The 23779-nt window shown below is 46.0% G+C and overlaps 1 protein-coding gene across 1 annotated transcript; it reads right to left on the bottom strand.

Annotated features, from left to right (window-relative positions):
* Window positions 1-821: 821 nt before the first annotated feature.
* ERO1A (endoplasmic reticulum oxidoreductase 1 alpha) lies at window positions 822-21235 on the bottom strand. The gene is made up of 16 exons (XM_058806963.1): window positions 21051-21235; window positions 13121-13240; window positions 12490-12573; window positions 11065-11103; window positions 10124-10200; window positions 9960-10033; window positions 9192-9312; window positions 8767-8804; window positions 7943-7954; window positions 6805-6831; window positions 6566-6658; window positions 3520-3766; window positions 2542-2611; window positions 2324-2410; window positions 1927-2060; window positions 822-1202 (listed from the first exon to the last, which is right to left on the bottom strand). Exons 1-16 carry the CDS (start codon window positions 21207-21209, stop codon window positions 1142-1144), a joined length of 1443 nt encoding a protein of 480 aa, XP_058662946.1. The 5' UTR covers window positions 21210-21235; the 3' UTR covers window positions 822-1141.
* Between the last annotated feature and the right edge of the window lie 2544 nt (window positions 21236-23779).

Below are 23779 nucleotides of genomic sequence, written 5' to 3'. Positions count from 1 at the left end.
TGCTGTGGGATGGGCTCTGGGGGTGGCACTGGGGGTTTATTTTATCCTCTGGTGTTTCTCTGGTTGCAGCCCTGAGGGAGCAGCTGGAGCTGTGCCAGGGCAGGTTTGGGTTGCATCTCAGGGAAAGGTTCTGCTCCCAGAGGGTGCTGGCACTGCCCAGGGAATGGGCACAGCCCCAGAGCTGCAGGAGCTGCCAGGGATGCCCGGGGTGGGGTTGTTGTGGGTCGTGGCAGGACCAGGAGCTGCCCTGGTCTCTCTGTGACCCCTGTGGAGCCCTCCCAGCTCAGGGAGGCCCTGCCTGATTCTGTGTCTCCATCCCGTGAGGTGCAATGTGCTCACACCAGTGTCCCAGGAGACATTTCTGGCCAGGGGCTCTGCTTTGTCCTTGCCAGAACTGGCTCCCCCAAACCCAGCAGCACCTCCAGCCCTGGAGATTCCTTCATTCCTTCCCCAGCTTTATCCACACCCACACAGCCCTGAGCCAAAGCTCAGGCTGCCTCTTGTGCTCTCCCCACATTTTGGGGTGGAAAGCACAGGGGTTCCACACAGACCCAGCCTTGGAGGGGCTGTTTTCCAGCAGCATTTCCCACACCCAAACCTGCCCTCACTCCTTGCTGGATGGTGCAGCCAGGGCTGGAAGGAGCACCAGGAACTCCCTGTTCCCACAAGAAGAGGAATTCTGAAAAAAGAGGATTTCACCTTGGGACAGCAGCAGCAGCTCCTGCAATCCCTTGAAGTTGTTTTTGCATGCAGCAGAAGTTGGTGTGGGCACACTGTGAGTGCTTGGAATGATGGAGCAGACAAGGAATTTCCCCCAAATTTATTCAATGGCACAGTTCTTGCCCCACCTCCAGCTTCCAAAGGCAAGGCCATGGGTCTGATTAATCTTCAAATAGCACAGCAATATTTCAAAAAGAGTTATTCCAAATGATCTTCCAATATATAAAATAAAATTTACATGTAGTCCCCATTTTTATACCAAAAAATAGCTTTTTTTTTTTTTTTTCCCTTTGTATAAAACATCTCCTCAGCAGGTAACAGACAATGATGGGACAGGAGGCCCAGCAAGTGGTTTCCATGGTTTAAGTCAGAGTGGTGCAATGATGGTGTTTGTCCTCAAATCTCTCTTTCTCCACTGAATTCACCTCATGTTTTGTAAGAGATTCCTGAAGTTTTCCAGTTCTTTCACGCTGGTTGAAACCCTGTGTGCAAGGAAAGCAAAGGGAAATGTTACAGCAACATTCATGTAATGAATTATTTAAAACCTGGGAGAAAGGGGCTGCATCCAGCAAAGCTTCAAGCAGCTCTTGGGAAGAGAAGATTTGGAATTGCAGCTAAATTAGGCTGAGGTTACAACCAGGCCCTTCACTGTTCCCCTGCCTCTTTTTAAAGCAAACTCTGGGACTCACAGGGGAATGGGATGTTAAGGAACTCATCCTTGGAAAATCCTCTTTGCCAGAAACTCCTGGTCTCTCAACATCACAAAGAGCTCATGCATAACCAGAGTGTCCTGAAATCCCCTCTAAAGGTCTCATTATCCTCCTTTTCTGACAAAAACTCCTCATCCAGAGAGGCCGGACTGATGGGTTCCTGTTAAAAATGCCATCATGATCTGGGAATGAGCTGGGGAGAGGCTTAAGGAAAACAGCCCTTGCCTGGGACAATGTGCTCCAAGGACAGTCACACAGTCCCTTAAAAATGATGAAATTCTTTGTATCTCAGCATAAATGCTTCCTTGAATTCCTTACAGAATCGCAGAGTATAAAGAATATTTTAAATCATTCCAACTGTGGTACTCCACACCAACACCTGGTACCAGACTATGACCAGAGCAGGAGTGCCCACCAAAACTGCTGGGAACTGCCTGAAATTAGAGCTCAAACTGGGACTACACTGCAAAAGCAGAGGGGAAAGTCTCAAACTCACCTTCCAAAGGCATTAAATAAGGCCACAATTTCTTGTCTGGTCAGCTGGAACCCATAGGAAGGGCCACTCTCAGGAATCTTCTCGATGAGGTTCTCTGAGAAGAGGATCTTCAGTGCTGTGCCCAAGCCCTGTGTCTGTGCAGGGATCAGAGAGGAGCCTTGAACAGCAGCATTCAAACCTCCCTCCTCCTCCAGGCCAAGAGGATTTCCCTCCAGCCAGGCTCTGCACCCTCCCCTCTCCTGCCTCATCCCAGTTTCCCAGGCTGAGCAAGCTTCCAGCTGCTCCCTGCTGCCTGCCCAGTGAGGAATCAGCAGCCCTGAGCTCTATCCAGGACCTGGTTGGGATCCAAGGGCCAATCCCAGCCCCAGAGATCCCAAATATTGCTGACAAATCTCACCTGCAACTTCCCCCACAGCCGACACTTGAAGCAGCCAACACAGTCCATGATCTTGGAAATGTTCTTGAAGTGCAGCCTAAATTCCTCCTGGGGGAAAAGACATTCATGGTTAGGCATTAATTAGGGCTCTTTCCAGGCATTAATCTGAATTAATCCTGGAATTCAGCAGGACTGAGGTAGGAAAAGCCTCCTGCAGTGGGGTCCTTGGCAGAAATTACCTTTAGTTTGGCAGCTTCCTTTTTATTCCCTGCAAAGAAGGAGTTTTCATCGAAATGCAGCGGGAAGGACCTGGAAGGGAATGATGAGAGTTGGATTTCTGCCCTCCTTGGATGTATGGCTGCAGTCAGGGGTGGGATAAGCACAGCTGGGAGCCACTGGACATCCCCAGAGGGGTTTTAATCTGATATCCACTCCCAAGGAATGGAATGAGATGATTTAAGGTCCCTTCCAACACAAACCACCCTGGGATTTTATTTTCTCTTCAAATTTGTATCGATGTAATTCTAATTTGTATTTGATTGTATTTTCCCTTCCAATTTGAGCTGGCATCTCATCTTGGAGAGTTTATCACCAATTGCTCAATGGTTTTTAAGCAATTTCAGTGCTGACAGACAGAAGCACAGGAGGGTGAGGAGATAAATCAAACATTGATCACTTTAGGAGACACCCATTTCTGTCTGGTTCCAATATCTTCCATTCCTTTTACTCCAAACTCCATCCACCAGCCCAAACCTCTGTTACCAAGATATTTAGGATGGTTTTTTGTTGCAAACACGAAGCCAGGCCTGGTATCCCACAGATGACTCACACAGGTAGCCAATTTTAGGGCTAACACGTAGGCAGTTATTAAATTCAATTCTGCTAAATCCAAAAGGCAGCCAAGGCTATTAAACCATGGGACTAATTAAACTGTGGGACTAATTACTCAAATTTTGTAATTTGCATACAGATATTAATAATGTGTTCCCAGCAAAACTACACCACTGGTTCCATGTCCCTGCTCGTGGCAAGGGGCCTGGACTAGACGACCTTTAAAAAGCTCTTTCCCAACCCAAACCACTCCATGTTTCCGTGATCCTACTGCACAAATGGCTGCAGGAAGAAGCCAGAACTGCCTTTCCAGGAGCTTTACACGTCAGGTGAGGCACACAGGGATGGTGGCAGAGCCACTGTCCCCAGGCACTGAGTGCAATTACTTGGCCAGATGGAGAATTTCCAGCAGCAGGTGCTTCATCTCTGCATCCTGGCGCTCGTTGCCGGTGTACAGCTGGAAGCCAGGGCGCTCAAAGAAGGGCAGCACTTTGGAGAGGGCCCTCAGCTCAATCAGGTACAGAAAATAAAGGTTTTTGAGTCTTCTGGGCCCTTCCCCATTGGTGAGGGCTTCATCAAACCTCTGCTGGAACTCCGTGACGTTGGGGCCCCATTTCTTCTCCGACCACGAATCTGAGACAGAAACAAACCCCAAAGCAGTGAGAGGTGGGGGGGTTTTGTGGGACCCCCCAAAGGCTCTTTGGATGGGGACATCCCTAAAAAGTTCTGTGTAGAACTGAGAGACAAATGGGATATTTTGTTTTTTTGGTCTCTAGGTTGTTGCTGATTTTTTCTCTTTTCGATAGTTTAGTATGTTGTTTACATACTAGACCTAGTGTATAAAGAGAAAGGTACTAAAAGTTACAGGTTAGGTTGTTGTTTATTTTTTAACTAAAATGTTACAGGTTAGGTTGTTATTTTTTCTCTTATCAATAGTTTAGTATGTTGTTTACATACTAGACCTAGTGTATAAAGAGAAAGGTACTAAAAAGCTACAGGTTAGGTTGTTGTTTATTTTTTCTCTTATCAATTTTATTTTTTCTCTTATCAATAGTTTAGTATATTGTTTAAATACTAGACTTAGTGTACAAAGAGAAAGGTGCTAAAAATTACAAGACACAAAGGTTTAAGGTCTTCTAAAGTTATTTTGTTTAATTAACATTTAGAATGTATTTTATTTTTACCTTTCTACTAATAATTAATCAGTTGTTTGTTCACCCAATATTTGTGTTGTGGTTCTTTCTAACCAATCACTCTGTGTTATTAATACTGTAAAAATGGAGTAGATGAAGAACAAGGAGATCAGATAATGCTCAAAATCCTTCATCTTGTTTTTCTCTCTACCTCCAAACTAAAAACCCAAAACTCTGAGTTTTTCACCCGGTGATAAACTATACTAATATTTATTCATATACTAATTCACTATACTAATATAATTAATACTAATAAGTATAATATAATATAATGTAAATATAATGTAAATATGATATTATATGATATGATATGTAAATATAATATAATATAATATAATATAATATAATATAATATAATATAATATAATATAATATAATATACGGTATGTTATATATTTTATTATAATTATATTACATAATAGAGAATATAATATATTATGTTATATATTATATTAATTATATTATATTAATTATATTAATTATATTATATTATATTATATTATATTATATTATATTATATTATATTATATTATATATAACAATAACTACTATAATTTATACTAATACTAATTCACTATACTTATATCTCACACACTTGTAGATCCCAATTCATCCCAAAGTTTTGGAAGCTTTCCCCATGGAGGATGAGGGTTAAAAGCAGAGTTCCCCTGGGGTCAGGACATCTCACTTCAATGCAGAGAACCATTCCCTGTGCCCTGGGTTCCAGCAGGGTTTAGTTGTGGTTATCTCCTCCCTGCAGGGAAATGGTGAATGGGGTTCCAGGCAGATCCCAGCTTTTCCAAGGCACTGACCCAAACCCACAGAATGATCAAGGTTGGAAAAGGCCTCTCCAAGATCAGCCTTTGACTGACTCCAACCTCTGAGTGCCACATCCAGGATGGTGATCCCACCACTTCCCTGGAAATCCCCTTCCAGTGCCTGACAACCCCTCCAGTGAAGAGATTTTGCCTGAAAATTGTTCAAGGGAGGCAGGATTGTAACTCAGTTCAAACCTCAGCAAACACAAAACTCCTGCAGATTTTTTTCAGGTAATTCCTGAAGCTTCCTAACAAACAGGGACACCTGAGGAGAATTCCTGATGATATGGAAAAACAAGAATGGAGGAAAATGGCCTCTATTTCCCATTTTCAAGCCCACAAAGAATATTTCTGTTGCTCATTTTACCATGTATTTAAGATTATTCTATAAAATACATAGTGGAAGATATAAAAGTCATCCCAAGCTGATGCTGCAGCCCCGGCTCATCTCTTGCCTCTGATGTTTCCCACATTATCCCATCTCCCAACTCCAACCTGGCCTGACTCACATCCAGGTGAGGTCCAAGTGGGCTGCAGACACTTAAATACAATTATTTAGTTAAATATAAATGATTTCCCCAAATTCCATAGCAATCACTTTGATTTTCAAGTCCAGGGTTGAAACTGGGATTCCTCAGACCAGGTATTTATGGACCAAAGCATGGGAAGGAAATGGAAGTGGAAATGGAAATGGAAATGGAAATGGAAATGGAAATGGAAATGGAAATGGAAGTGAAAATGGAAATGGGACATGGAAATAACTGCTGGAAATGGAAATGGAAGTGGAAACGGAAATGGAAATGGAAATGGAAATGGAAATGGAAATGGAAATGGAAATGGCTGCTGGAAATGGAAATGGAAGTGAAAATGGAAATGGCTGCTGGAAATGGAAATGAAAATGGAAGTGAAAATGGAAATGGAAGTGAAAATGGAAATGGACATGGAAATGGCTATTGGAAATAGAAATGGACATGGACATGGAAATCAAAATGGACATGGAAATGGCTGCTGGAAATGGACATGGTCATGGAAATGGCTGCTGGAAATGGAAGTGGACATGGAAATGGCTCAATGGAAATGGCTCAATGGCCTTGGGAAAGCCCAGCCAAGCATTTCCCAGTGCAGGTGAGGTTCTTGCTGGACTGACCATCATAAAACCAGGCTGGGAAGGAACAGCCTCAACCCACAGTCACTCCAAAGTAACCTTGGAGGAAGAACAGAGGGAATATTTGCTGGAAGGGCTGGTACAGAACATGCTGTCAGACCTGGAGGCATGAGGTAACTGCATCCCTGACCCTGTTACACCAGCTGGGTGCTGCAAGAGCACAAACAGGCCTGAGTCCTGCTGGAACAGGCTCCAAGCAGCACCTGGCAGAGCCATGGAGGTGTCAGTGAGGAGTGGGGCAGGAAGCAGGATTTACCTTGCAGGAGGTACCTGGCACTCAGGTGGATGTTGATGCTGGCGTGCAGACCAGAGATGAGCCTGTAGAAAGCTCTTTTCTCCACACAGACCCCTGCAAAGAAAAGGGCAGTTAAAGACACAGAAAGCACTCACTGGGTTGTGAGGCAGGAATCTACTCCCACTGAGAGTGGCCACTAATCCCATTTCCCATCTCCTGTCCATCCCAGGAGGAGCAGCCACGTTCAGAGCAAGGATTACCTTTGAGCCACTTGTAAAACGTGTGCCCTGGAAAGAAATGAAAACACATCAGTGAGGGAACAGCCCGAGCCTGATGCCCTGAATGCACCTCCAGGCTGGCCCCAGAGGAGCCTCTGCCCACTCCAGTTTGCAGAAATTGGGAAAGGAGCATTAAAAGAGCATGGAAAGAGTTTTCCTGCCCCCCCTTGTGAGTGATGCTTCCCTAACACAGCATGGCAGCAGCTCAAACAGCACGTGGGCTTTCCCCAGGGGGCTGGGGGGGCACAGCAGGGCAAAACAAGGATCAGGGATTGCTTTCCTCTTGTGGCCACACTGGGGAGAGGGATATTTTTATGAAACAAACAAAGCAACCAACCAAAAAACCACAGAGTGCAACCAAGCGTGCAGAATGGCACAAGTCAGGGTTTCACTGTGCCTGCTCTGTGTGCAGGGAAGGGATCTGGAGATCAGGATTTGGGGATGGTCTGGAGACAGGAAAATGCTGTGGAGAAGGGAGAACTGCAGGGAACAGCCCTTCCCAGGGCCTGACAGAGTTGGGCAGCCCTCTCCTACAGCTCCAGATAATTTGGGATTACGAGTCTGTTCAAAGCTTTCTCAGTCATAAGCACTGAAAATACCCCAGAACAATTCCTGTCCCCAAAGGCTCCTCACACTTGAGTGAGTGCCTTCAGACTGGACTTGTGCTGTTAAAAAAGTGCTGCTGGACTTTTTAAACCCTTCACAGGAGGGTGGGCTGGGACAGCGAGCTCACAGGGATCTCCCTTCACTCTGCTGAGCAGGGACAGGACCCAGGGAAGGGCTGGGTTGGATCTCAGGGAAAGGTTCCACTATTCCAGAGGGTGCTGGCACTGCCCAGGCTCCCCAGGGAATGGGCACAGCCCCAGGGCTCCAGGAGTGTTTGGACAGCACTGCCAGGGGTCCCAGGTGGGATTGTTGGGGGTCTGTGCAAGGACAGGAGCTGGGCTCTGATCCTTGTGATCCCACTCAGGATTTCCTACAATGCCATGCCTCCCATTCCTGGTTTTCCTGATGAATGATTTTGCTAACCAGGTGCATGATCTGAGGCACAGCCTGTGACAGCAGGATAAGGGCACCCCACTTGTTTCTGCTGGCAGTAAAAACAAACAGTGCCACTCACCTCCATCATCTCCTGGGGAAAAACGCACAAGTGGTGGAGGGAGAGAGAGAAAAAGAGAATAAAAACATTACACACAACCAAAATTAGGCTCCAAAGTGCAACTACTGCTCTGCTCATCTGCTGTGACAAGAGAAGGATCCTCTCCAGGGAGGTCTGGGAATGTTCTGAACACAGAAACCCCAAGTGCAGCACTGAGGACACCGGATGAGAACAGTGCTGAGTAACCTGACCAGTGCAGGAGGGATCAATACTTGCAAAGGAAGTACAAGCTGATATTTCCAGGGACATTGTACATCTCCTTCAGCAGGAGGAGAGCCATCCCTTCCCACCAGGGTCACAGGAGGGGGATGAGCAGCTCCATGATTTAGCGGGAAATGAGGAGCTGGTGGCAGAGGGTGCTGCTGGAGGTTGATGTTGTTCTCTTGTTCCCAAATCCTCCCCTGCTTTCACTGACACTGCCCTGGCTCCAGGGCAGAGCTGCTCTCTGGGTGGTTCCGTGGAGGATCCAGCCAGGTTCTCATTTCCAGCCATCACAGGTGGTTTGGCACTGCCAACTTCAGACACCAGGGACCCAGGGAGAGCTCAGCCCTGCTCCCAGTCCCTCCAAAACTCACCTTTTTTCCAGGACTGGAGGATCAGATATTGTTTTTCCACAATGGATGCTAGAAAAACCCACTTCCAGGTGCCACAAAATTCTACACTTGGTCAAGAGCTACAAGATCTTCCTGATCTAGCAGGAGAAGGAGCCCAGGGAACATTTGCTGCTCCTGGAGCTGGGATCAGTTCACTACTAACCCACTCAGTGAGATAAATGAATGACTCACCTCTGCCAGATGCCAAAGGTCTTTTTACATTCTGAGGCCTAGGAGGAGGAAAAAAATAATTTAATTAAGAGATGTAAATTAGTTACTGTCTCTTGTGTGCACAAACAGAGTAGAGCAGAGGCAGCTACTTCAAACAGCCTGAGGGGATCTAAAATCCTCTCCATGCTTTAACTTTGCTCAGGAAGGGAAAGGATAGAGCAAAATGTGGGTTTCTGTGGGGGGGTTGGTGTTGCTTTCTCCTTTTTTTTTAGAAAAAACAGAAAGGAAAAGTAAATTCTCTTCTTTTGGGGCAGCCACATGTCTTGTCCCTGGTGCATCCCACCCTGCACAGGCACTGGAGCAAAGAGGAAGATGAGGATTGATTTCTGCTCCTCTGCACAAACCAGCACTCTCAGGCTGGTGGAACTGGACCCCAAAGCACGTACTTGAAGCAGTTTTCCTCATAAATGCTGTTCCAGATTTTCCAGGCATCAGGGCCCTTGTAGCCAGTGTAACGCTCTGGGTTCAGGAGCAGATCCACGTACTCAGCATCAGGAGAATGGATGTCTGTGGAGCACAGCTGCCTCAGGGACAACGATTTTCTCAGGGAAAATGACATTTCCCAAGGCTGACCCAGCCACCTCTGCCCCACCTCGCTGAACACAGCAAGGCCCAGAGCAGCAAGGAAGCTTTGTCAGAAATATTTGTGTATTATTTTCAAAATACTCAGGTCAGGGGGGTGGGAAGGAGCAGAAATGCTGTTTTGATGATATATTACTCTGGAATTGGGGCTGTTCAGCCTGGAGAAGAGGAGGTTGTGTAGAGCCCTCACAGCAACGTTCCAGGATCTGAAGAGGCTACAGGGAGTGGGAGAGGAGCTCTCACTCAGGATCTGTAGGGATAGGACACAGGGAATGGCTTCCCACTGCCAAAGGGCAGGGATGGGTGGGATGTTGGGAAGGAATTACTGGCTGTGAGGGTGGGCAGGCCCTGGCACAGGGTGCCCAGAGCAGCTGTGGCTGCCCCTGGATCCCTGGCAGTGCCCAAGGCCAGGCTGGTCAGGGCACCCTGGGACAGTGGAAGGTGTCCCTGCCATGGCAGGGAGTGGAATAAGATGGGCTTTACAGTTCCAACCCAAACCATTCCATGATTTAAAGCTGTGCAGAAGTGCACAAAGCCCATGCCAGCCTTGCCATCCCTGCAGGTGCCCATACCATCAGCCTCACAGAAGCTGTCTGAGGAGTCGTCGTGCTGTGCCCACTGCAGCACTGCCTGCCGAGTTTCCTTGCTGCAAAAAACGAGGGGAAAACTCTCAGAGAGGGCTCTGATCCCAGATTTCCTTCAGGACAAGGAAGGATTATGGCAAAGGAAGTCAAACCTCAAAGAATCATCCACAGCTCCGAGCCTCTTGGCCTCCTCACACTCCTCAGCGAGGCTGTTGGCTTCTTCTGAGTACTGGGTTGGAAAGCAAAGGGGTGGGGAGGGATGAGGGTTAAAAAATAAATTATTTTCTGTTTTAATTTAGCCTTCAATGCACTATTAACAGAGGTTAAGCCCCAGGAAGGCTTTCATGGTTCAGCCTCACTGTGTTTGTACAGGATGTCCCAAAGGTTTGTGCAATGCTGACGAGTCTTGCAGCCCTGGCAGTGCCTTGGGAGCTTTGTGTGCCTGGTGACACCAACTCCTGAAGATGGCAGAACACCTGGCTCCATCCAGCACAGCCACCTCACAGCCTCTGTGCTCTCCAAGCACTTGAAGAGAGTAAAATTTCAAGTCTAAAGAACATTCTGACATTTACTGAGCCATGCTCAAAGCCCGGGGGCAGATTTGGGTTCCTCATGACAGAAAAGACTTTGAGAGGGTCCAGAGAAGGGAATGGAGCTGGGGAAGGGTCTGGAGCACCAGGAGAGGCTGAGGGAGCTGGGCAGGGGCTCAGCCTGGAGCAAAGGAGGCTCAGGGGCCCTTGTGGCTCTGCACAGCTCCTGACAGGAGTGAGGGGTCAGGCTCTGCTCCAGGGAACAGGGACAGGACAAGGGGAAATGGCCTCCAGTTGTGCCAGGGGAGGTTTAGATTGGATATGAGGGAAAATTCCTTCCTGGAAAGGGTTGCCAGGCATCAGAAGGAGCTGCCCAGGGTGGTGGGGGAGTTCCCATCCCTGGAAGTGATCAAACCCCACATGGATGTGGTACTGGAGGGGCTGGTGCAGTGACAGCTGGGCTCGATGATCTTCCAGGTCTTTTCCAACCTTGTCATTTCTGTGGCACAAAACTGGACCACAAAACAAACCCCCCTCATCCTTTTGTGCTCAGCCACACCCACCTTGTAACTTCCAGCTCTGATTCCATCAGGGACTTCATCCTGAAAGGCAAAACAAGGCAAGTGCCACCTGTGGGGCTGGTGAGACCCCTCAGCCCCATCTCTGGGAAAGGTCTGGGGTGTCACCACAGCTGCCAGAGGTGACCACAGCACTCAGCCCAGCTTGCAGCACATCCAACCCCTCACTCCTCCCCACACCAAGGAGAAGAAACATTCCTAGTGGTTTATTTTGATTGTGTTTTTAATTTATTGCAAGATTCCTCTTCTCCAAAGGTCTGAAGCCTTCCTCAGGTGCTACATCAGGTTGTGCTTTGCTTATCCCAGCAGGAATTTGGGAAAGCCAGGCAGGAACCCAGGTGCCTCCTCATGTTTTTCATCTACCAGCCCCTGACACATGATATTCCAAACTTCCTTCTGACCATTCCATCATGGAATGTCAGCCCCACACAACCAGCCCCAAAATTCTCCTCAACTTCCATTTTCTCCAGGAGTAGGAAGGCAATAGAACCATTTCTACAGGAGCAAATACTGTGATGGCAAAAAGAAAAAATTAAGCAATAAGAGTTATTTTTATTATTATTATTTTAATTAAGAACAGCAGGGACAGTCAGTTCTTAAAATAAGAACAACCTTCAGCTAAAACTTAGGTAATTGTAACAGAACTCCATCACATTACTCATAATCACTACCAAAAATAGATTTTTTTTTTTTTAAGGAAGAAAAAGTTATTTAAACAACATTTAGGGTTATTTTGAGGTGTAAAAAAAAAACAACTTCATAATTCCATTTTAGAACCCAAGAGTGAGGGAGTAAGACAGTCTGTGCTGGCTGTCAACACCAAAACATGAAATGTCCCCAAAGGGGCCACCAAGCTGTGACTCCCTCACCTCCTCAGCCGTGGTTTTGGGCAGACATCTGCACTCAGGGTGTTTTCTTACAGCTGAGGGAACAAAACCCCTTTGTCCAGGATACAGGGACAGGAGTGCCCTTGGAAATGGGATCCTCAAAGAGCCATTTCTCCTACAACAGGGCTGGAAAGCTCTGAGACAAATTCATCAGCCAAAATTAAATCACAGTGCAGCTCATGGGCAACAAATTCTGTCAATTAACACAAAAACTATAATGGATTTGCCCTAAAAACTAATTACTAATGGAAAAATAAAGACCAGGAGAAGTTTTTGGCTGTTTGCAGAGGGTCAGCTGTTAAAATCCCAGCCTGCCTTGAAACTTGAATTAGTATTATTACAGAATTTAGGATTTTGGCCTTTACTAGGGCCAGCAGTGTTGCTGCACCCATGAAAGATTCATCAGAGCCCCAGTTTTGCTGTAACTAAAATAACAAAGTTCAGTCACTTGTTTGCTGTTAACTCTTGCTCTGCAAAAGTTAAATAAATAAAGAAAAGGTAAAAGAATGGATTTGGTACTTACAGAGGGGCAGGGCTGCACAGCACAGTCTCTCATCCCACAGTGGCTGTTGTCCTCCCAAAAGGGACAAGGTTTCTGTAGGTTTACCTGCAAAGAACACATCACCCTGTTCAATAACTCATCTCCCCCTTGCAGCCAAGCCAACCTTCCCAGTTTTCCAAGAAAAATCCAAGTTCTGCACTTGTTTGTTCCAACCAGCAACTCCTTGGTGACCCAGAATCCACCTCATGGAATCCAATCCATGGAATCTCTGGCAGCAACAGCCACCAGAGAACCTGAGGGTCTGGAACTGATGCAGGTTTTCCATGGGAAATCCTCTCATAATGGATCATAAATTAAATTGCTCATCAGCATCTTTAAATCACAGCTCACCAAAGGAACTCCTCTCACTAATGTGTTGCTTAAGAGGCAAAAATGGATAAGAAAATACCTTTGAAATCCTCTTAAAAGTACATTGCATCTTATTGAGATTCTCCTCATAACAGAAGGCTCCAACTGACTGACTGCACCCTTAAAAGATCAGGGTTAAAACGCAGGTGTCTGATTTTAAAAAGATCAGCAATAAGTTCACAGGAGGTTAAAAAAAAAAGGCAGCAGCACACAAATAAATACAATTATTGCAAGAGAAAATGACCTTGTAGTATCTAAAATAGTCACTTTGCAGGAGTTCATTCAGTCTAGGGAAAAGTTTGTAGTTGTTGAAGGCATCGATGGTTTCTACATCACAGGTGCAGTCATCTAAATAACCAGTAACCTGAGGAGAAAAAACAATAAAATCACAATCAACATCATCAAAAATAAGAAATCAAATACAACAACTAAATATATAAGAAATATAAACAACTCAGCCAGGGCTTTTTAACTCTGCAGAGAATGAAATAATTCCTAATTTTCTTTCCTTTTCCCAGCAAGCCAAGTTAAGTTTAAGCAGAAGGGACATGGCTGCAGTGAGCACAGGCTGCCAGCTCAGGTCCCTCCTGGGTGAGCCTCAGGAAGCCATTCCTGGAGGATAACAGGGAGTTAGAGCTGCAGTTTGCATGTGGGACCAGTCAGGCAACAATGACACAATGCCAGCCCCAAAGAAACTCCTTGTGGTTCATCAGTATTGGTTTGGTTTGGTTTGGTTTGGTTTGGATTGGTTTGGTGTGGTTTGGTTTTTGGATTGGATTGGATTGGATTGGTTTGGATTAGTTTGGATTGGATTGGATTGGTTTGGTTTGGTTTGGTTTGGTTTGGTTGGGTTTGGATTGGATTGGTTTGGATTAGTTTGGATTGGATTGGTTTGGATTGGTTTGGTTTGGTTGGGTTTGGTTGGGTTTGGTTTGGTTTGGTTTTTGGTTTGGTTTGGTTTGGATTGGTTTGGTTTGGTTTGGATTGGTGTAGTTTGGTTTGGTTTGGTTTGGTTTAATCAGGTTTGGTTTGGTGTGGTTTGGTTTGGTTTGGTTTGGATTGGTGTAGTTTGGTGTGGTTTGGTTTAATCAGGTTTGGTTTGGTTTGGTTTGGTTTGGTGTGGTTTGGTTTGGATTGGATTGGTTTGGTTTGGTTTGGTTTGGTTTGGTTTGGTTTGGTTTGGTTTGGTTTGGTTTAATCAGGTTTGGTTTGGTTTGGTTTGGTTTGGTTTGGTTTGGTTTGGTTTGGTTTGGTTTGGTTTGGTTTGGTTTGGTGTGGTTTGGTTTGGTTTGGTTTGGTTTAATCAGGTTTGGTTTGGTTTGCTTTGGTTTGGTTTGGATTGGTCTGGACAGGGCTGGGAGCAGCCTGGGACAGTGGAAGTGTCCCTGCCATGGCAGGGGTGGCACTGGCTGATTTTTAATGTCCCTTCCATCCCAAACCATTCCATGACTCTGTGATTAGTGCAGCAGTCCCCCTGCTGGCCTCAGAGAGCCATTTGGCACAAAAACATCTGCTCTGCATCTGCTGGATCCTTCTTGCATCATCCTGAACTACTCAACAGGCTTTGTGCAAGCCCTGAAGGAAATAAAACCAACAAAGAAAGAAGCAGTACAAATTCAGCTGTGGTTTCCTGACACATCCATTACTGGCAGATTACAAAGTTGCTCAACACAGAAGTAATTTCGCTTCCCCCACACCCCCAGTGAGTCCTTGGGGAAATCAGAGAATCCTGGAATCATTCAGGATGGAAAAGATCACTGAGTTCAACCAGCACTGCCCATGTCCCAGGTGCCACATCCAGGGAGATTTTAAATCCCCCCTGGCAGCTGTGCCATGGCTGGACAAACGTTTCCATGGAGGAATTTTCCCCAATATCCAATTTAAAGCTCCTCTGCTACCACTTGAGGCTGTTCTCCCTCCTCCTGTCCCTGTCCCCTCCTGGCAGGAGCTGTGCAGAGCCACAGGGGCCCCCTGAGCCTCCTCTGCTCCAGGTGAGCCCTGCCCAGCTCCCTCAGCCTCTCCTCACAATCCAGCAAGAGCTACACAACAACTAAAATAAAATTCTATTTACCAGCATGGAAATGGAGCAGAGAGAAGGATGCAGAAATGGAGCACAGAGTCACATGAAATGGGGAGGTGGGGGAAAAAATAGCCACAATTCCCCACCCCACTGGAATAACTCTGTTTTGTTGAGGCAGCATGGTTTGGAGGCTCACTCATATTTTCAGTGTTTACACTGCAGCTCAGTGTGTCACCCTCACACATTCACTGAATTCTGTCCTGCATTTTGCACACTAATGAAGATTAGCAGTGATTTAAGATTTCCCCTAACCTGAATCACCCTTGTAAAAACAAACAGCAGCAATTTGCTAATCCAGTTACCCAATTTAAAGCTGTTGCAAATTTATATAGACATTAAAAAATACACATCAAAACAACAAACCACAGGCACTAACCAACCACATCTTTATTTCCTGAAATCTTTACCTCCTTCAAGGCAGGAAGCTTAAAGGTCGGGTCTAAAAGTGACCTAAAAAAAGATTTGGGGATAATCTTCAGCTGCTCTCTGTATCCAAAGGAATGACATCCCTGTAAAAGTGGGAACATTGGAGCTCCCACCCACTGGCAGCACCATTTGGGCCAGGTTTGGTTTTGTTATGTCTGGTGACCAATTCAAGCCAGAACCAAGCTCATCCTGAATAAAATCCAGAGATGCAAAACTAACATCACTTTTTTTCTTGTCAAGCCAAAAGAGATGACAGCAGCTCACGTGGACTTAATTTTATTTGGTTTGCATACCCTGCAGGCAATTAAATAATTCAGTTTGCAGGATGAACACTGCATGGAACTACGCACAAGAAAGATTCTTGACTGAAATTACATGAAAGTTATACACCGAAAGATCTGAGCTTGGGGCTTCAGCTGCAATCTTGTAATCTAACTTTGTCTTCTAGTAGTAGGAAAAGATGTCAGAAAACAGGAAAACAGTGCAAGAGGAGCTGGAAATAAATGCATGAATGGATAATATCACTGTACTACTTTTTCCACAAGTTGTCTGTGCTCTACCCCACCAGGGAAGCACTGCAAGATGATCCCAAATCCTTAGGACTGGATGGGGGTTGTGTTTGGAGCTCTCCAAATCCCAGTTTATTATAACCCCAGCCTCAGGGCCACCCCAACACGCCTGTGGGGGCAAGGGGCAAAGGGAAAGGTGCTGGGAAAACTCCACATCTGCTCAATCCTTCTTCCTCCAAGCATTTCAGCCAGAATGGGTAAAAATGGGCAATTTCCCCAGGCTGTGTGTGCACAAACTACAGCCAGAGGAGCACAGAAGAGAAGCAGCACCAAGAGCTGAGGCTCCTCAGAGCCCTGGTGAAAGGCCCAGTGATGCCCAGCTTGAAGCTGAGCCACTTCAACACTCAGGGAAGTGGCAGTGCCAGATCATCTGGCAGGATTTCTCTTCATTTCAGAGGTTCCCTCTTGCTCCATGACCCCCCCCAGAACCTAAGACTCAGGGAAGTGGCAGTGCCAGATCATCTGGCAGGATTTCTCTTCATTTCAGAGGTTCCTTCTTGCTCCATGACCCCCCAGAACCCATTTTTTAGCCCTCACCTGGTTTGGGACTTTACCTCCTGCTGCCAGAGCAGCTGAGCTCCGTGTCAAACGTGCCCTCCTGTGGGTGGTACCCTAAAACACTTCCTCCCACCCCACAAACAAAATATTTACCTACATCCCCAGCCTGTGCCAAGGAGAGCAGCTGTTTGAGATAAACCAGGGATGGATCAGCCCCCAGCATGTGCCATGAGCCTGCTGGCATCATGAACCACCAGCTGAGGGGTTGGCTCTATCTGCCCTGGCTGTGAGAGGCTGGCAGGAGGCTGGGCTGGGCAGGGCTGTGCCAGTGGGACAGAGCAGCGGGAGTGGCTCTGGTGTTGAGTGAGCTCCAGGGTGAGGTGCCACAACCCCAAAATCCAACCTCCACCTCATGTGCTGGGAACACCAACAGCAGGGACTGTGCAATCCCTGGGTTTGGCCTCTGCTCCACCTTCCTTCCCCTCCATGCTGCTCCTCCCACCTCCTTCTGCTGCTCTGAGTGTCACAGGAACATCCCCTGAGCAGTGGATTTTGGGATCTCCTTGTGCTGTGTCCCACACCACAGCCAGGCTGGAAAGGAGAACTTCTCCCTGCATCTCTCCCACCACAGCCAGGCTGGAAAGAAGGAGCACTTTTCCCTGAATCTCCCACCAAAATCAGGCAGGAAAGAAGGAGAACCTCTCCCTGCATCTCCCATTACAGGCAGGAAAGAAAGGAGAACTTTTCCTACATCTCCCATTACAGGCAGGAAAGGAGAACTTTCCCTGCATCCCCCACCACAGCCACAACAGGGCCCAGGGAAGGGAGTGCCACAGAGGCTGAGGGGTTGGGTTTAGCCTGTACCAACTTCCCTGGCACTGCCTGCTCCTCTGGACAAGGCCCAGGCTGACGGTGAGCAGATGCCTTCCCTGCTCCCTCAGCAGAAGTTTCCTGGCACAAAGGAGTTGGATTTCCATGATCCCTGTGGGTCCCTTTTCTATGATTCCATGAAATTATTTCCCTTTCATCTTTTCCAGTGCACTTGGGCAGGTTGCTGGCAGCCAGCTGAGCACAGCCACTCCTGCACCTGCCCTGGAAGCTTTATCTGCCACTCCAGGTGTTTGTCCCCATCTTCTGCCCAGAAAACAAGGACTCGGTTTCCCAGAACTCACACAAAAGTGAATCTCACATGGGAGCCCCAGGATGGGGTCAAACCAGGGCCTGAAGGGCCGTCACAGCACCCCAGGATGGTTTGGGTTGGAAGGGAGCCTAAAGACCATTTAGTTCCACCCCTGCCATGGCAGGGACACCTTCCACCATCCCAGGTGGCTCCAAGCCCTGTCCAGCCTGGCCTGGGACACTGCCAGGGATCCAGGGGCAGCCACAGCTGCTCTGGGAAAACTGAGCCAGGGCCTCACAACTCTCACAGCAAGAATTCCCAATTCCCAATATCCCATCCATCCCTGCCCTCTGGCAGTGGGAGCCATTCCCTGTGTCCTGTCCCTCCATCCTTTGTGCATCCTCTCTGTCCATCTTTCCTGTCAGCTCCCTCCAGGCACAGGAAGGTCACAATTAGACTTCCCTGAAGTGTTTTCCTTTCTAGGCTGAACAATCCCAACTCTCCCAGCCTTTCCTCCCAGGAGAGCTGCCCTGATCATCTTGGTGGCCTCCTCTGGACTCCACCAGCTCCATGTCCCTCCTGTCTGCAAGGACACAGAGCAGGACACTGTTCCAGCAGGGATCTCACCAGAGCAGAGCAGAGAGGCAGAATGTACCCCCAAAGATCTTCTCTCCACCTGGAAACTCCTCCTGAAGAGCAGAGCTCCTCTTTGCCAGAGAAATGGGAGCTGTGCTAGGAATGAATCCCTGCCCCAGAGGCTGCTGAGTGAACACCAACCCCACAGAAACACAAGGACAGCCTGAAAACCTGCCCAGGTGCCAGGGAGGAAACTCTCCACGGCCACACTCACCCCTAATGACAGCATCCTGCCCACAGAAACATTCCCAAAGGCAGCCAGCCCTCTGCCAGACAGGAAACCTTCACAAAATCCCCTCTGCCAAACACCTGCAGCACATCCTTAATGCAGCTGCATCAGCCTGTAAACAGCAAATGAACAATAATTACCAGGAATATACAGGAGACAGCCATGGCTGACTAAAGCTCTGATGCAAACAGGAATATCTCGAGGGGGGGATGAGCTGCCTGTAAAATTTGAGGGGATTTTGATATTGGAATGTTAATCAGAGCTTGGGAAGCAGAAAGCAGCATTTGAAACAGCAGTGTTTGCAGCAACAGATGGATGTTTCTAATAAAGGTTTCAGGGCTGCTTGGTCTCTAAGGAAGGGAGGTAAAATAACAGTGCCAAAAAGCAGGTGAGGCATTGCCCTGGGTGCAGAGCAACACCCATTCCAGAATCACTGCCTGCTGGAGTCAGCACTTGGAATATTGCTGGAGCAGCACTCCCAAAAGTGGCCCTTGTCACCTGTCCCTGGCAGACAAGTCACAGCTCCTCCAGTCACCCACACTGAGGCTTCTGCACCTCATGAGGCAGCAGGAGATGGCTCACAGGAGGAACCAGAGCTGTACCAGGCCTGCAAAGAGCTAAACAAAGGGGGCAAAGCAGATCATTGAAGGCTGGCCCTGTATTTTCTTTGGTGGCAAATAAAAACCACCAGACCAAGTGGATCAGCAGATTAATTTTAACCAAAATATGAGGCAGCCCTCAGGTGTGATTTAAAAGGTTTGGTGGTTAGAAAGGCTGAGAAATGCTGCCCTACATGACACCTTTTCCTAAAGGTAATAAAAAATCCTGCTCTAAACATTTTAGGGAAAACCAGGGTGCTCCACAGAATGCAAAGTGCATTGCAAGAACCCAGCAGTGCCCAGAGCAGCACACCAGCTCCTCCAGCCCAAGGAAAAGAGCCTGGCAGTGCCTGCCATGCCAGAATGCCAGTTCAGTAGTGGTTACAGCTCCTTATGCCATTCCACACTCCTGACTCAACATCCAAACCTCTCTGCTTACAGGAAGCTGCAAGGAAAAACCCTGCAGAGATCCAGAATCTACAGGCATGTTTTTCTTTTATCAATTCTTTATCAGCAGAGTTTTTATTTACCATTTCCACAGGAAGCTGAAAGTGTCAAGAGCCACCCCAGAAGGCAAAGCCAAGAGTGTAATTCCATTTGTTTTCTTTCCCCATTCTCAATTCCTGACCCACATTTAAGGACTAGAAATTTAATACAGCAAGAGTAGCCTTTACAAAAGCTTCCTGTTTTTAAAGGCAACAAAATAAAGGGCTGAAGACATTGTGACATTCTCACTCCTTGATCTTGCAAATGTGCTTATCACAGGAATTATTCAGGTTGCAAAGGACCTCAAAAATCATTTTAAGTCACACCACGCCATGGGCAGGGACACCTTCCACTGTCCCAGGGTGCTCTAGGCCCTGTCCAACATGTCACATCATAACCACTAAGAAATCAGATGCAATATTCTTACAAGCAGGTCGTATAGAGCAGAAACCTTTTTTTTTTTGTGGTTCCTCAGAGTGAATAAAGGACTAATTTGCTCTCAGAGTAGGATGGAAGAGATGTGTTCAGAAGAAGAACCTGGCCTTGGGCACTTCCAGGGATCCAGGGGCAGCCACTTTGCTTGTGCAAAGTGCTGTCAGAAGGAACTGACACACTACAGAGTGATCTCTTCCTTAAATCCAGGCTTGGTACCCAGCTCTCCCATTTCTGTACCTCAGCAGAAGCTGCACTGAGTGCACAGTGACACCCCTGGCACACAACATGAGGAATTAACCCCATGGGAGTTTTAGGGAGCAGAGCAGCCCAGCTCCCACCTGGGCATGGCAGGGCAGGGTGGCAGGAGAATCCTGGACAGCAGAGCTGGGAGAGCAGCAAGGCAGGAGAGGGGATGGAGCAGCTGCCAGGGATAGCAATGATATCCCTGAAACATCCCAGGAGAGGCACCTGGGCAGCTGGGGAAGAAACGCTCAACAAGTTGGAGCACTCCCCTCTACCGACGGGAGCAGGGAGAGAATACAGTTAAGGTGGCATGGAAGAGAACCACAGAACCCTGGAATGGTTTGGGTTAGAGAGGACTTCAAAGCTTATCCAGTCCTGGGACACCTTCCATCATCCCAGGCTGCTCCAAGCCCTGTCCAGCCTGGCCTTGGCACTGCCAGGGATCCAGGGACAGCCCCAGCTGCTCTGGGCACCTGTGCCAGGGCCTGCCCACCCTCACAGAAAGATTCCCTTCCCAATCTCCCACCCATCCCTGCCCTCTGGCACTGGGAGCCATTCCCTGGCTCCTGTCCCTCCATGCCTTGTCCCCAGTCCCTCTGCAGCTCTCCTGGAGCCCCTTCAGGCCCTGCCAGGGGCTCTGAGCTCTCCCTGGAGCCTCCTTCAGGTGAACACCCCCAGCTCTCCCAGCCTTTCCACCCAGCAAAGCTCCCGCAGCCCTCGGAGCATCTCGGAGCCCTCCTCCGCGCTCTCCCCAGCAGCTCCGCTCCCTCCGCACGCCGGGCACCCCCGACCAGCCCACCGAACCCGCGCCCAGCCTCCCTCCCGCTGCCAACCGTGCCCGGGCCGTGCCCACCTGGCAGAAGCAGCTGGGCCGGGCGGCGCGGGGCAGCGCCAGCAGCGCCAGCAGGACGAGCCGTGCCCGCAGCCCCGGCAGGACGAGCCGAGCCCGCAGCCCCGGCAGGACGAGCCGAGCCCGCAGCCCCGGCAGGACGCTCCCGCTCGGTGCCGCCATCTCCGTGCGCGCTCGGCCGGGGCTCGGCGGGGCCGCCCCGCTCGCACCGCCCCGCCCGGGGCGCGGCCCGGCGGCGACGCGCGGAGCTGCACGGAGCGAGCGGGGCACGGAGCGAGGGCACGGCCCGGCCCCGGGACACTGCGGGACACGCAGAGAGCGCTCCGCAGCGGCGCGGCTTCGCTACGGGTGATAACAAGAATGAGCCAGCCTGTCGGATGATGTTGTTTTGAGTTTGGGTTTTTTTGGGTTTGTTTTGCTTTGGGTTTTTTTGCTTTGGTTTTTTTGTTTTGGTGTTTTTTTTTTTTTTTTTACTCAAAGGTGTTTTAAAAAGTTTTATTCTATTTGTAGTTTCGTTTGAAGGGTGAGATAATGCAGATGTTATAATTCACGCTATTACAATCAGAAGCTATTTATTTCTTAATTATACTATAATATACATATTATACTATACTATATTATATTGTATATATTATATTGTATATATTATATTATATTGTATTATATTGTATTATATTGTATTGTATTATATTATATTATATTATATTATATTATATTATATTATATTATATTATATTATATTATATTAATAATAATATAAAAATAAAATTAATTAAATATTAATCTAATTTATATGTATTATATATATTATATATACATATATATAATAATATATTATGTATATTATATATAGTATACATAATATATATGTGTGTATTATATGTATATATAATGTACATATTGTGTATTATATTGCATTACTATATAATATAATATAATATAATATAATATAATATAATATAATATAATATAATATATGTAATATATATTATGTAATATATGTAATATATATTATGTAATATATATAATATATATTATATGTAATATATAATGTGTATTATTATATGTATATATAATGTACTTATATTATATTATATTATATTATATTATATTACATTACATTACATTATATTATATTATATTATATATAGTAACATAATATAATATAATATAATATAATATAATATAATATAATATAATGTAATATATGTAATATATTATATATCATATATGTGCATTATTATATGTATATCATAATGTACATATTATGTCATATTCTATTCTATTCCATCCTATTTATTACTATATATAAGAATAGAATAGAATAGAATAGAATAGAATAGAATAGAATAGAATAGAATAGAATAGATGTGTATTATTATACATGTATATAATGTACATATTATATTATGCTATGTTATTTTATACATATATTGTAGTGTATATTTCTTAATTACACTCTGTAATACACTATAAGCGTTTCATGACTTATCAGTTTTGGCCACACCATACTGTAAATGTTTTAAAGCTTATCACTCAGCATTACTTTTTGTGGGTCTTAATACAATGTATTCATAGTTCAGTTTTTCTAAAGTACTTAATTTTTTTTGTAAGGTTGTCCTTTAAAACTTCTTTCTACTTCTATCTTAACAATATCTCTCCTATTCCATAACATTTCTAAATTAATATTTCTTACCTTAAAATTTATATACAAATACTTACTATATAAAAACCTTCGATCAGGTTTAAAAATTTTCTACAAATCTATTTCTTGCATGCTAAAAGGACAAGATTTCCAGTGCTGGTGTGCTCCTGGCCAGCAGCCAAAGAACACTCCGGTGTGTACAGCCAGTGTTACCTTTATCCTGTTACGTGCTGAGGTACATGAATATTCATGTGTCTCATGCATTATTCAAACATTCTTTCTGACTTTCTGATGCTTTGGAAACTCCTTTGTTTGACTTCTTCACACTGACATCCTGTGTTTCAGGTCAACGTGTTTCATTTCCTCTCGTGTCTCCATCCTGCTGTTTCACATCCTCTGATAAGGATTTAGTATTAAATTAAATTAAATTTAACACGGTACTCTCTGCTCTAGTTTGTGCCATGGTTATCACCTGGACAGGTTGATTACTGGATGGCCTTACACAGTTTTAGTTACACAAAAGCCTTTTCACATATAGTACAATACATTCATCACACCATTATTTCCATAAGTGATACATAAATATTATATTTCTGTTCTATTATATTAATAGATACTATATTTCACAACTATTTCTGTGAGCAATAGTTGTGCATACTTAAACTGATAGATTATATTACATTAACAAGCAGCTAAAGAGTTATAATTTATACTTTTAACATTACTACTACTACTACTACCACTACTACTACTACTACTATTATTATTATTATTATTATTATTATTATTATTATTATTATTTACTTATAATCACTAACAACATGCAAAATCTAATACATAAATGCACAAGCCAATATTACCTGTCAATTTTTCAGTCACACAGTGGCACTGGAGGGACATGGGGCTGGCAGTGCTCCTGGCCCCACTCTTTGGGGGAATTTGGGGTGCAGCCCCCCAGCCCCATGGGCTGACAGATGAAGATCAGATCCAAATTTTTGTTATTAAAAATAATAAAACACATGCAATGTCCCCAGTGTGTTGTGGGATGTTTTGTCTCCACCACGAATTTACAGCTACAAAGGGACAG

This window comes from Ammospiza caudacuta, chromosome 6 (genome assembly GCF_027887145.1).
Source record: "Ammospiza caudacuta isolate bAmmCau1 chromosome 6, bAmmCau1.pri, whole genome shotgun sequence".
NCBI classification, from domain to species: domain Eukaryota; kingdom Metazoa; phylum Chordata; class Aves; order Passeriformes; family Passerellidae; genus Ammospiza; species Ammospiza caudacuta.
This window is presented reverse-complemented; position numbering and strand designations above follow the sequence as displayed.